This window comes from Buceros rhinoceros, unplaced genomic scaffold (genome assembly GCF_000710305.1).
Source record: "Buceros rhinoceros silvestris isolate BGI_N320 unplaced genomic scaffold, ASM71030v1 scaffold4348, whole genome shotgun sequence".
NCBI lineage: Eukaryota > Metazoa > Chordata > Aves > Bucerotiformes > Bucerotidae > Buceros > Buceros rhinoceros.
The window spans coordinates 90864-105506 of NW_010428458.1; the positions used below are offsets into that span (position 1 = coordinate 90864).

General features: G+C 38.0%; 1 protein-coding gene across 3 annotated transcripts in view; it reads right to left on the reverse strand.

The window, feature by feature from the left end:
* The window catches only part of MICAL3 (microtubule associated monooxygenase, calponin and LIM domain containing 3), a 106641-nt gene that overhangs the window by 83496 nt on the left and 8502 nt on the right, over window positions 1-14643 (reverse strand). For 2 of the 3 annotated variants that reach the window (XM_010142261.1, XM_010142260.1), the window contains exons 4-15: window positions 14051-14152; window positions 13365-13520; window positions 12689-12789; window positions 11749-12006; window positions 11026-11141; window positions 9657-9783; window positions 9039-9132; window positions 7718-7865; window positions 6116-6312; window positions 5095-5207; window positions 4525-4587; window positions 3617-3790 (exon numbers count right to left, since the gene is read on the reverse strand). In XM_010142261.1, coding sequence (XP_010140563.1) covers window positions 3617-3790; window positions 4525-4587; window positions 5095-5207; window positions 6116-6312; window positions 7718-7865; window positions 9039-9132; window positions 9657-9783; window positions 11026-11141; window positions 11749-12006; window positions 12689-12789; window positions 13365-13520; window positions 14051-14152 — 1649 coding nt within the window. Of the gene's footprint in view, window positions 1-2436; window positions 2530-3616; window positions 3791-4524; window positions 4588-5094; window positions 5208-6115; window positions 6313-7717; window positions 7866-9038; window positions 9133-9656; window positions 9784-11025; window positions 11142-11748; window positions 12007-12688; window positions 12790-13364; window positions 13521-14050; window positions 14153-14643 lie in introns of all 3 variants that reach the window. The other variant, XM_010142262.1, reaches the window with a different exon arrangement.

Genomic DNA, 14643 nt, shown 5'->3' on the forward strand with positions numbered 1-14643 from the left:
TCTTTCCCACAGCTTCACGAACAGTAAACATATGAGTAAACATATATCCTCCCTGAAGAGCTTGTCAGGAGCCATGCTAGTCCTTCACAGCATCTCCAATAACACTGGTACCCAGCAATGATTCCGCTGTTGGTAACCTGCGGCCCAGGAAATAGCTTTGTGCCCAGAGTGCCCAATGTCACTGTAGAAAGCCAATTCAGTACCACAGAAAGGTACAGTCTCATAACTATCAGATTCTGCATGCCTAAGCAACCAGAATTAGGAATCTCAGCAACCAGCTGAAACAATGACTTCCTACAGGATGGATTCCTGTCCAAGCTTGGCAAAACTGGCTGCTTGGCTCAATGGATGGCTGCCTGTCTCAGCTAATCTCTGATCAGTCGAGAATAAATGGTTCTATATACACACACCCATAGGTTTTGAACGAAGACAACTGATGTTCTTCATTTCCCCAGGCAAGTAATAAGAAACCTTTGGAATAGGGACCATGTAAATTGTTTCTTTGATCCTGCTGTATCCTGCAGATTTAGCAGCCTTGAGACTGAGTTTTATTCTTTTCCATTTCAATTGCGAGATGAAAAACACTGCAAATCCAGCGTGAAACCTGGACCAAAGAACCAATAATCTTCTGTTGACGTAGCAAAGCATGTCAAGGAAATATCATCTCCAGGTGTAATCTTCAGAGGGAAATCATCCACAAAGGCAATCAATTTCAGTGTTGAATGAAATAATTTAAGTCCTCTGAAAGTGTAACTGTTACAAAAAGATTTTTTCACAGATCTGTTCCTTTATTACTGCCTATATGGAGATACTATCAACATTAAGGGAGCCTGGAAGGACTTTTTCTTTTCCTCTTTCCCCCCTCCGCCCCCTTCCCCAACTCCCCCCTTAATTTTATTAAATCATGTAACACAGGTAAAAACAAGAATAAAATGCTCTCTGATGAAGAAAAAAAACCCTCATCAGAAAGGCAGGAAACAAGTTTGTCCTTTTTTTTTGATAAATCATAAAATGATGACAATAAGACCTTTTGTGTTTCATCATAAAGGCTTAATTACGAAATCTTCATAAAGTTTCAGTAGCAGGTTCAAATAGAAATCTCAAGGATGCAGGGATGTGATCAATCTTTTCCAAGTGCTAGAACACAAATCTTCATCATTCTGAACTGAAAGACAACCAATGCAATCCAGTTTTCCTTTTTTTGTGGGGTAACAAGCAGTGCTTACCAACTGACTTCATAATGAACAGCTCTATTATGCTCTTTTAAATCAGTTCTTTGGGTTCTCCCCCTTTACCTGTAAAGTATTCTTAAAATATGTGATTTGCCTTAATCACAGATAATGTGTATCCATCTGAAAATTCTTATTAGCCTATAAAGAAGATTTTGATGATACAGAAGGCAGAAGAACAAACACTGGAGTCAGGAATCTTAACCATAATACTGACATTTTTAAGGCTCTCTTGACAGTCCTACTGACAACAATTCCCCTGGCTTAGGTCTTTTTCCTTGGAGAGAAATCTGGATCATGGCATGAGTCGTGACAAGTAGCATCAATTGCGCTGAATGCCTCGAACATGAAGATCACCATGAATCCATAATCATGCAGAACAATCAATTCCCAAACTAGTGTCACCTTTTTCATCTTGACTTCCAAGTACACTCTGATTAAACTGCAACCAGAGAATAGCAGCTGTTTCTCAGCATTCTCAGAAACATGAAGCCATTTGCACAAGGGAACAGTGGAAGCCAGTGAGGTAAGTACCTCTACCCGCCCAAAAAGTCTGTCACAAGCCTCAGCTTTGAAAGTGCACGCTTCAAGAAAAACACCAGCCACAAGAATGGGAAAATAAAATTTAATACCTGATGGCTTTTCTGCTGTTGATCCCTATTCTGAACCACTCTGTGGCAGAAAATCTAAAATTTACTTAATTCACAGTAACACAGGAATCTACAATGCAATGAATGTTGGAAGCTGGCAAGAAAGCTATGTTTGTCAGAGAGAAAGGGAAACCACAGTAAAGTCTCCTGAAACTGAAGAACACATAAGATTTCACATGTGATAGCAAAACTGGTAACTGATTTTACTATTTATACCAAGGAATATCTTTAATATCATAGATGGCATGTCATCTTTTACCTCATTGTTTGTGAGACACTTTCAATTTTTTTCTAACAGAAAAATCTAGAAATTCCGTAGGCAAGGTTTCTGCTAAAACATCCACTGAAACCAGCGAAAGTAAGCAGGGAAAATTTGACTAAGGCCTTTTGAAACATTAAACCATGCATCATTCCCAAACGGTTGATTTTATTCACTGAAAGTTATTTAAAATAACAGTCTCACATAAGGTGCTGGAAAAGGATTGGTTTAAAAACGGGACAGTGATAGCTGGTGTTGGGTGCAGGCAATGAATTGTATTCATAAGCAGTTTCTTTACCTGTTTCCACTGGGGTATGGGAGCAAGACGGCCCTGCTCTCGTCTGCTGGATGGTTGGTTGTGAACACGCTCTTGATAAGGCAGGACAGGTTGCTGCATGCAGGTTGTAGGGGAAATGGGACCAAGGAGGAAAGATAAAATAGTAAAGAAAACTCAAAAGGAAGGCAAAGGAATGAGATACAGAATACGACAGACAAACATTCAAGAAAAAAAAATAGTGTAGGGGAGAATTCATTTAGCAAGTAAAATATAAAAAAAGAGGAAAAAACATCAAAAAATGGGAACTACACATATTTTTTGACCTTCCCTTTATTTTCATTGTTTCTTCAAACCAGCCCGAAATTCAAGCCAGTATGTAGTGGTTGAGGAAACATTTAATTGGTAAAGGGTGACATAAATGTTTCCATTCTGAGGTTATGTCCACTACTAACACTGATGTGCAGTGTAGCATTGACATACCTGACACAGCTTTAAAGTAGCGAGGTCAGGTCCCACTCACATATGGCCATGGCAGCACAGAGCTCGGCACAAGCTATGAAGACACACTATGCAGCAAAGCAGGAACTCAGGCGTTTGAACCATACAGAGCCTTACACTGCTGACACTGCACTGCCACCAGTAGCTTAAAGTGACTCAGCCTAACTTCAGACACAGCTACCCTGCAATTCAGATACCATGCTGAACAACCAGAGGTCATCAGGAAGACTCATTTGGAATGACACAAATATCCTGACTGCAAAGAAACTCCCAGGCTTCTATCTGCTGCACTTACGTACACATACAAAACTTAATCACAGTTCATAAGAACAAACAGATGTAACCTGGCATGAAAAAGTTCAAATCAGAAGTTAAATGATTGTTCTTAAATGTTAGGAGTGGAACATTCCTGGAAAGCTTTTCAACATCAACAGTAATTATAAAGGAAACATAACTGCTGGTAAGATGTTTGTGAAAGAGAGTGCATAACACAATACAGGCAATAACAGAGAAATAGACTTTTATTAGAAGTTCTTTTCCACCCCATACTCCTAAATTTTATTTTTTTCTTTTGAGTAAGTTTCGCTAGGAGAGCCTTTCAAGTAGAAAAGCACCACTAGCATCAGTGTTAATGAATGCATGTTATTATTCATGGTTTTCCTCCACAGTTCCAAAATACAGGGGTTTATTATCCATTTCCTACCTGTCTTCGCAAGCTCGAGGACTGCACTGGTGCATTCTCCTCAAACTTGGCCAGTAGCTGAGTTGCCATAGACTTGACTTTGTTCTGATTCCCAATGGCAGCATCAATTCTCCTCTCTGTCAGGGCACTCACCAACATCGGCCTTTCTTCTCTGTAGCTTCGTGGCATGTCCTCCTAACAATCAGCGATAGCAAAATTTAACACTAGATTTACAGTTGGATCACTTTTTCCTCTCTACCCCTTTGCTCTGATAGATTTCTAGCACAGTACAAAACAAATCTGCACTTGAAAGCTCACATTTATTTTGACATGTCATCAAAAGTTCTGTTAAACTTTATTTATCTTTTCAACCTTATTTTCATACACTCATGTAAGAAACAGACCACAAATGAAACACTCCCATGAATCTCTTGACCTAAAACAAAGGCCTATCTTCAAAACTTCGTTGACAACTCAATGCACTAAATTTTAACTCACTTGGTACCTATTCGGCTATAAATATTTCAACTGAAGGACTGCCTTAATGGACGTGCTAGAAATGCATGCTTTTTGCATTAAACAAGGCTAAAGTTTAAATATGAATTAAACTTCTGACTATAGTGCATGATATTACTAAAAAAGTTTTATTCTTGGTGTCCTCATCAAACCAAAGGAAATTGCAAGAATAGAACATGAAAGAACTGCAACATTTCATTTGTTGTGTACTATTCTTTCATAGCATCAGTAAAATACTTGCACTAACAAAACAAACCTTGCACTAACAAAAAGATAACCTCTGAAGAACTAATTTTTATCTAAAAAACCTTTCATAAACTCTGTCTGGATATACAAAACTGAAGGACTGAAGTAGGATGAAGAAACCTACCATGTATTTTCTTCCCTGATACCCTCCTCACTGTAATACTTACATCCTCAGATTGGCTGGTTTTTCTCCTCTTTCCTGCACCATCCAGTTCCTTCTCTTTTTTGTCCTAAAAATGGAAGGAGGAGCAAAAAAAAAAAAAAAAACCCAAAGATAAGGATTCTTACACCTTTCTGTCCTGAGATAAATGTCATCAGTGCACTTAAAACAGCCTTGCAACACAACTGACTGATTATTTGGGCTTGTTCTCCATTTGCTTAAGAAAAGGGGTTTTTCCTCATTGTCCTAAGAGGATTCTTACCTTCAAAGAGGACATTCTTCAAACACTTTCAACTAATTGCGAACTGAGTAACTATGTTCCAGTACAAAATATATCCCCAAATACTACCACAACGCTAGGATTTTTTAGACTGAAATATGCCACTAGTTGAGACTGCATATCACAGACGTAATTTTGCAGTTATAAGTGTCATGCATTGTCCAACAGCAAGAGCTGATGAACACAGTTTCTTGTAAACACATCGTGGATACATACGTACACATGCATTTTTAGTACCACCTACCTGGACAGCAGCCTAACAGACACAAGTGTTACTAAGACTGTGGTACGGTTTACCTTTGGAGTGCGTTTCCGGGAGATGCTTTGTCCCAGTTTACTGAGAAAAGAGATGGGTGATTTGGTACTGGCAATTAGGGCAGCTTTTTCTTCTGCATTGAGGTCCAGACTATCTGTTAGCAAAAACAGGTAGGACAAGGGAATGCCAAGACATTTTTCCTGCAGTGCTATTATTAAACATACAACTGAAGGACTCACTATTTTTTTAACATAACACTCTTTTTCTTAATTTCCCCATATATGTAATTATTGTAATGTTCAGAATTTATACCCTTCTCAGCTGCTCTGCTTTTGCCTTTTGCCAAAATCATTCTCCTTTCAGGGTGTTTATATACAAACACCCAGAATAAAAACTGTGTTGGTTTTCTCTATTTAGTTTCATATTTAAGAGCATTATGATCATCAGTATTGTAAAGGAGAGTTCAGAGTTTTGGAAATAATACAGACTATATATTTAAAAGGCTATTAAACAAACTTTTTTTCCCCACACCATAATGGTAGATTTGAATTAAGATAATGAGTAATAAAGAAAAGCTCTTACAAACTTTATTAGTATTTAAAAGGTAGGCCATATTGATTTGTTTTAGGCAATTACATATTTCTGTTCTAATCAAAGATTTTTTTCATCCCTCATTGGCCTGAAGTTAGTCTTGCTATTCATGTCTGGTAAATACCTATAAAACTTTGCCAGTGTGTTAAAATTACCTACTAAACAACTACTAGCAAGGCATCTCACATCAGCTAAGATAGATGAACCCTAATAATAGCAAGAAAACAGAAAAGTTATCTGGCAGTGCTCAGTGAGTTTAGAACTTTTGAGGACGTTATTTTGTATTATCTCATTGTTCTGCTTCTCATGCTGCTAACACGATCTTTATCAGTTGACTTTATATGAAGTCAACTTTCTGTAAAGTTATTAACTAGTGCGAGCTTGTGCAGAAGAAGCATGAATATAACTGAAACCCACATATTCATCCTGAAGCTGTCTTTAAATCTGACAGACATACCCCAAACTCCTTACCGCTAGAAGGGATGGTGTCTTTGAACATCTCGTAGAACTGTGTGAGGTACATCACCATTGACAGTTTATCTGGCTCTCCAACAGATGCCATTTCCTTTCCAGTCATAATGGGAGATATTCCAAACTCTTTTTCAGAAATGTCAAAGGCCAGCTGGTTATTCTTCTCCACATTGTGCTCATCCAAAGAATCAAAGTCTCTGCAAAGAGCAGAAATAGGGCATGAACTGAATCACGTAGAAACTAGTCTTCTGAAAGAACTCAGGGATCTATCTTCTTTTTCTTTTTCCCTCAAAATCTCTCAATTTGCCAGCAACCTTTTCGTTTTGCAGAGTTGATGCTACTTAAGAGAGGAAATGGCCTTAAGTTGTTCCAGGGGAAATTTAGGTTGGATATCAGAAAAAATTTCTTTACACTGAGTGTCATTAAGCATTGGAAGAGGCTGCCCACGGTGGTAGTGCAGTCCCCATCCCTGGAAGTGTTTAAAAGATGTGTAGATGTGGTGCTGCGGGACATGGTTTAGGGACCCTGGCAGTGCAGAGTGAATAGTTGGACTCAGTGATCTTAAAGGTCTCTTCCAATCAGATGATTCTATGAATTATGGTGAACTTTGGTTCAAACATATTCTTCTTTTCTTTTTTTTTTTTGCTCCTCCTCCAAACCCAGATTTCTCTTCTTAAAAATCTTTATTATCTTCTGAAACACAACTTCACTTCTTCCTTTACTGAAGACTGTACTGTTTTCCCCCTACATAAAATCTTTTGTGCACTTGGAACTAAATTAAGCCTTTACTTTTATACCCTTTTTTCCCCAACTGATACATATTTTAGTTTTGCTGACTTTTTCCAAAACTTATAGAACTATATAAAAGCTGTAGTTTGTGGAAATTGATATAAACCATTTTAAAAGCTATTTGAACTATCCACAAGCTATATAGCTATTAAACAGAGTAGCTCAGGTTAACTCAAGTGTACCAACAGAGAAGTAATTCAGTGCACATGGAAGGGAATAACCACATAATTTTTCAGCATGCTTTACACTGGATTATGTCTTTAAGTACAGCACTAGCATTTACTGTTTATAACGCCCCTTTAGGAAGTTGAAAATATTTCAGATTCCAATTGAAGTACCAGAGTCTTTGCTACTGTTATTTCTTCCAGACAGCGTCTTCCCATTCTAGAATCTGGACAACGTTTTCCCAATATATCATGCAAGAGGATGCCCCTTTCCTTCATCCAATCAGCACATTAGAGCCTTGTTTGTGAGAAATTTAACTGAAGCTATGAACTATTCCTAACTAACTTGACAGAAAAAAGAGCTGTCAGTCAATAGTGTTTTCTAGCCAGTACCAGTTTGAAGTTTAATTCTATCAAATCATCCAGAAAGGAAAATGGCAATGCGTTTATCTTCATATTCATCCAGCTATTATAACCTTCCACTCTGCTGGACAATTACTGTATGTTAGCTTCTAAGAAGTTCAATTGAATTCATTTCAACCCATTTCTCCATAAGTCACAAATGCACTGCCTCAGTCTCCATTCTATTAATTCCAAATATCACTAGTTTTTCACCCTTCTCAGTTATTCAAAACAGCCAGTTACTCACATTAAGTCTGGACGGTATCTGTGGATAATGGCACACAAAGCTAGGCCACTTTTCCATGACATCGTGAGATCTGTTACATTAACACCAGCATATCCATCAGTTTGCCTCTGGCACCAGCTCAGTAATTTACTAGAGCGAGCTACAGACTCTGTTTAAAAAAAATAAAAAAAAAAAATAAAAATTCACATTTTTAAGCAGATATGCACAACATCTCTTTCATCAATTCTAAATACAACATAAAAACCCATGAATCAACAAATAAAATCTTCATGTAAAAAACCAAGCTCCTTCTACAATGGGCAATGCAGGACAGAATTCTTATTACTTTAAAAAATACTATCCTATCTATTACACATCCAAGGAAGGAGTTTTAATTTCCTAAAACTGAATTATCTAAGTTATAAATTGCCAGGCTTTTCACCCTAGCCCTTGTAAAAAAGCTCCAGAAATTATGAAACAGTCACAAAGGCCTGTTAAATATGATCAAAAGGATATAGAGTAGCACAATGCTCTCTATAGCCCAGATACACAATTTCTAATGGAAGAACTACAAACGTGCTTCTGCAACTCTTTCTCTTGAAAGCTTTCCTTTAAAAGCACTGACCTGTTTTGACCTCTCCTTACTGCAAGATCTGATGATATTACAGCCTGAAGGGACATGGTTGCAGGGCAAAGAACAAATCAAAAGACTACATAGCTATTCAGCAGTGAAAGGGAGGCTTAGCAGCAAAGCACCATTCTGACAGTCCCCAAACACTATCTGGACATCTAAAGGCAAGGTGTGCAGAAGGAGAAGTTCAACATACCCCCTCTAGGGTACAGGACAAGTAGAGAGATACTGAAATGTTTATCACAAGGCATCTGTCTTTCAGAATAATGCAAGTAAAGTGATGTTTCATCTAGTTAAACTAAGAGATAAGATTAAGGAAAGCATGAACAGGAAAGACTGCACAAGACATACCTTCTGTTATGCTTGTAAAAATTCTGAGTTTACTGTTAGAGTGAATTCAGGCTAGGCATCTGCAGTCTAAGTAAGGACATTGTTGTAGGGTGAAGGAAGTGAAAAAAATGCTTGTAGAAGCAAGTATGCTTAGAAATTTAACATTATAAAGCAAGAGAAATAAGGCAAACAAAAATATGTTTACATTACTTGAAACTTGAAAAATTGGAAAAATAAGCCTGTTGATGTATCCAGCAATTGTTTCATTCTCTAAACCAAAAGACACCAGTTAAATAATACGCTACAGCCCTATTGCTCTAAGGTTCCTGCAGTGATCCAGCTCCAGAATACCAAAGGGAATAGAATAGCAGCCAGGCCTACCATTCCGAGTCAGTTTTGGTGTTCTGGAATTCACAAAATTCTCTATTTCCAGGTGAATGTCTTTCAAGTCTCCTGTATTATACAAGTGGCGTACCTAAAATGACACCAAAAAATCGGAAATTACCAACATGCCTTGTACCCAAGATGCTTAGAGAAAGAGCCAGAGAACAAGAAGGAAACATCCCAAGGCACAAGACGGAAGACAAGTACACTTATGTAGCAGAAATCTCTAGCCCAAGAACCCTAGAACAACAGGGATCAGCTTGTCAGCGCTGAAGAGTCTAACTGACTGCTGCTGCTCAGTGGATACCAAATCGCAATGACAGACTGCTATACTAGAGTATCACAAAGAAAATGAGCATGGACACACACACATTACAGCTCCTGTAATGACTCGTTAAATCTATACAGCACGGATAAAACTTCAAAATCAAAAATTCCTAAAAACGAGTTTGTTCAAGCAGTTTTGTTTGTTCTTGATTACGTATGTGCTTTTCACTGCTTCTATGTTACACTGCCACATCAGGCGACTACCTGTTCCCAAAACATTAGCACAACTTCACTTAAGGAAAAACAAAGCAGATCACAAGCATTCAGAAGCACCATCTGTCCAGTTACCTGCTGTGGCCGCAAGAAGTTGACGTTGATATTGGGATACCGGGTGGCAGGATCAATGCTGTAATGGCTGAAGTTTTTACTCACGTTCTCAGGGGTGGTCTGAGGCAGTAGCCTGTAAATGCTCTCCCTCGGAAAAATAAAATTAAAAAAGAGTTTTGGGCTTTGTTTTGGTTGGTTTGTTTTAGGTGTTACTGCTTTTGCAGTGGTTTGGGGGTGTGTGGTTGGTTAGTTAAGACCTGATAAATAAACTCTTGAGAGATAAACACTGAGATCAGAAATGTTTATCTAACCACTTCCGACACTGAATAACCAAGTTTCAGTATACTAAAATCTGCAATTTAACACAACTCCAGAAATCAAAAGGAGGGGAGAAGACAATACATTAAGCATAACTGAAAGGGTTCTTCTCCAGCACAACAGAGACATTGAGACACTGGAATGGCTCAGGTAGAGTATCACCAAGGGGACTGCAGCACTCGCCCTGTGAGGAAAGGCCCAGGGTTTGTCCAGCTGCTTCTCTGGCATGCAGAAGAGAATGCTCAGGAAAGATCTTACTGCTGTCTGCAAATGTCTAACAGACAGGTGATGGAAGTCTGGCTTCAGCTGCAACATTATTATGCTCACCATTTTTTTTTAAATTAGAACAAATGAAATTTTAAATATCCATTGTGACATTTATATATTTTTTTTAAATTATACTATGGTTCCTGATGATCAGAAGCTGCAGTTGCTTAAGTTTAAAATAGATTCTATTAGCTGTTGCTTTTACTTCATCTTTCAATTACCTAAGTTCTGGTATCTAAAGACATCACCTTGAATCAGCAAAACAGCACTCAACCAAAGAGGACAAAAAAATCAAGAACTCATACTCCAAAGCAACACAAGATGTTGTTTGGCTTATATGAAAAAAGTTACTAATTTAGAATATGAAATAAAAGCAAGTATAGATTTCTTAAAACAAAATCATAAAAGATTTTTACAAGCTAATAGAGGATGGCAAGAATTATTATCTCTGGTACTTTAAAAGGACTTGCATTTGCTATTGCAAGGCTGGTGACAGTAAGTCAGGCTCACTTTCTCTATGTAATACCAATAAGCATCCAAAAAAGGCTCTTCATCTAATCTGCTTTTAAAATCAGGACCAAGAACAGCTGCAACATTTCTTACTCCGCTATAAATATACTTTGGTTTATCAGCTCCTTAGGAAACATTTTCTTCAACTCAATTATACCCACAAGCATCCACTAAAACCACTGAGTATCTGTATCTCCCACTCCATCTATTTATTTGTACTAGAAGAAGCTGGAATGAACGATGAGACATTGGAAGATTAGATTACAACTGAAAGCATGTTCGTTTCCTCTATTACCTCTCTGCAAGAACTTCCAAAGGACTAGCTCCCAGCGACCAACTTCGTACCATCCAGGCAGAGTCCATTGCAGCCAAAAATCCCCTGGCTATTCCAGTTCCCATTGGCCAAAATGGCTGATATTATAGTTCACAAAACAAAACAAAAAAACCGAAACAAAATACAGAGAAAGGTAAAACATTAGTTAAGGAAAACTTGAAACAAACATCAGCAGTATATTCAGATGGCAATCTACTGGGAAATTATAGCTCAGTAATTAGCTTAAAGCTCTACTCCCACTGACCTAGAGAAAACCAGATGTATGGTGAATTGCCCACAAGCTCCCCCAAAGCCAGTTCTTCTGTTTCCAACAATTCATAGCCTGGAGTGCCTTAACAGCTTCTCTTCAAGATTGTACTTTTTAAACCAACTATAAAATGCGAATTATTAATAGGCCTATGGTAGGTTCCGTAAAGAGTCTAATTGTCCCAATACAAAGCAGATGGGACACAACTTCAGAAAAATCTCTGCACACATTTCTTAAGCAAGATCATTACCATCGTAAACATTCTGTTTTGCCAACACTCCTACCCTTCCTTCAAACCTCTCACTTCATTATATAATACACAGCAGCTTTCCTTATAGTAACTCTCTTATAGACAGTGCCTATTTCAGTGATGGGTGCACAAGCCTGTGCTTGTGCTTCAATTCACTGGTTATGCATCGTAAGTTTAAAACACAAACCTCTAAGAGACTGTCCCCAACCAGTGCCACAAGTAACTGGTGGCCATTCTGTTCTCGCACCAGGGCTGCATTCTCTGACGCATACATGCACGTGAAATCAAACATGGCCACATCTGGCTGACCATAGTGATTGATGGCAAAGTCCAGTGATGGCAGCTGCTGATTAGTGGAAAAGTCAGCTGCTTCTCTGGCATAGTTTAGCAGAGCCTCCTGGTCCACATTCTCCCGTGAAAGTAATAACTCTGTATCAGCATAATCCTGCCAAAAAGAGAAAAGTAAAAATGAAATAGCCAAATTTATTTTAAGATTGGTATATACAACAGTTAGCATTAAAATTGCCACAGATCCATTGATACAGGGTTACACCATAATTTCTTTCTTTCTTATCTGTGTTTATGCTTCCAAGACAAAATTGGTAAATCTTTTATTGCAAACAGTAAACAGCCCTGCTAGCATTTCTGACTGTGAAAGGCCAAGAAACTTCTGAGCATTTCTATTCACATACTTCAGACAAAAGGCATGAGACCGCAATCCTTATTTATTCATTTGTGGCCAAACTACTTTTAAATCAGCTTTTGTCAGAATAAGATATAGGTAAATTTCCAATACTTTCCTTCTCTTCCTGCTTTTGCATTCCCATAAAACAAGGGAAGTTTAACTCAGCTATCAAATATTACTTAAACATATTTTATCTTACATGAATGAAACCCCCAAACCTACAAAGGGATACAAACTTGGAGAGGATAGGTCTTGTAACACTCTTAACAGCTCAAAATATTTCAGAAGGGCATTAACCACATATATTTGTGTTCTAAAATACACCTGTATAAAAACTTTACATGGCGGAAGAAAAGTATGTTTCCTTCTTTCAACATACCAAAAGCAAATTAAAAAAAATATATTTTATTTTATAGAGAATACAGAAAAAGCTAACACCCACATGTCGTATCACTCCTTTTTCCAGCAAGCTCTGTTTTTTGGCAGTCATGACAAAGTAGTGTGTATCATCTTTGTAGTAGACAATGTTCTCCAAGTCAATACCTTGTGGCAGAACAAAAGACATGGTAGTGAAGGAAAAAGTTATATGCAACACAAGAACTCTTATCAGAAGAAAGTAAATTGAAACGATGTGGTTAAAAAGCCTTAAGAGAGAGACTGCCAAGCAGCTTTCTCCAATGCTTCTGAAGACTTTAAAAACTAAATCTTCAACAAAACCACAAACAGCACATTTCTCCCGCATATAGTTATAGAGTTACCTCTTCTAAAAAATGTATTTATCATCACTCTAAGATTTGCATTCAGATGTGGAACACAGGGAACTGAACTCGGGATTCAGACTTTACCTAATCAGGGCTCAGATTTCCTGAAAACCGTCGGAGAAATAAGTTCTCCGCTTCTGAACAAAAATGACACACATCTGAGTGATATGCATCTGCTTTGTAAAGCTGTATAGAACAGCTGTAAAAATAGGGAAACCAGATTTCAAAGAGAGACAGCAATGACTGACTTTCTTGCACAACATGTTCATTTACTGATTGAACTTGATACTTGAGTTACAAAGTTGTAATAATAAAAACAAGTAGTTTTCACTGGAAATCTGAGAACTGCTGGCAAACCTGTGGCTTCTCGTAGATCCTGGAAGAACTTCTGGTTGAATATGAAGGCCACGCCGCTGATCTCTTCTACTTTGGCTTCAGCTGTGGTGTTGCGATTGATGAAGTTTGCTGTGATAGCAATTGCTAGTTTACCACGGAACTCTTTTCGGCGAAACCCTATGGGAAGGATAGAGTAGTAACACTGAAGAAAGAGAGCAAGGCTCAGTGTGCCATAGACAGTGCCCTCAACAAAATAAAGAGAGAATGGATCTGAAAGATCCAGAGAAAGCAACAATTGCTTCATCAGAAAAATAAAATTTCTTATTTAGGGAAAAAGCTCCCCTCTCTTTCTTTCCTCTTTCCCAAAAATTGGAACTTGCATCAAAAATACCAGGATAAAATTGCCTAATACACAGAATAATATTCAACATTTCAATTTCTAGTCCCAAAAGTAAGAGCTACAACCTACCTGACTAAAGAAAAACATGTAGGAAAATCTATCCAGGTCAAACCAAATTCCATTGCTAGTGCATAGGAAAAAGAAGATTACCCATGTGCCTTTGATACAAATGGATTTTTACATGGACTTTTAATCTCCTCTTTCACTAGTCAAATGTCTTTCCGGATTTTGATTGGGAAGTTAAAGTCCTATTTTTTTCTAATTAATTTAAGTTCTATTTGAAAGAGAATTACAGACACGTCATTACCTTCTAAGGTGTTCCTCCTGCCATCCCCTCCAATGATTACTTCAAACTCATACTCAGATACTGGATGAGTTTTTGGGTGGACCAATGCACGCCAACCTATTCCTGTTGACAAACTCCAAGTTAATGACAATATAAACAGTGCTTATAAACACAGTGCTGCAAATAACCCCACTTCTTATTATTCATAACCCCTGACTCACACAGTCAGTAAAGATACGCTGGAGGGCAGCTATATTGCTGAAGGGCCTATTGCTGACTTGCACAGCCTCTCTGTGCGAATCGGAGGCAGAGTCAGCTCTGGCGGACATCCCACTCCCATCCCCTAACTATCACCTTTAATGTTCACTACAATCCTTACAGTTTCTCTACTATCTATCCCATAAATAGGATGCCAAAAAACAAACAAGCCATCAGCTCCCATGGCAATCAGAGAACAGGTTTCACAAAGATACAAAAAGCCTGAAAAGGATTGTTCACTGACACAAATATCCTCAGTGAATGGAAGGAAAGAAGTTGTTTTAAAAAGGTATCTTCTAAGTGTAACAGGCTTAAATATTTCAGGAGCAATTACAATCTACTATGTCTTGATCTAT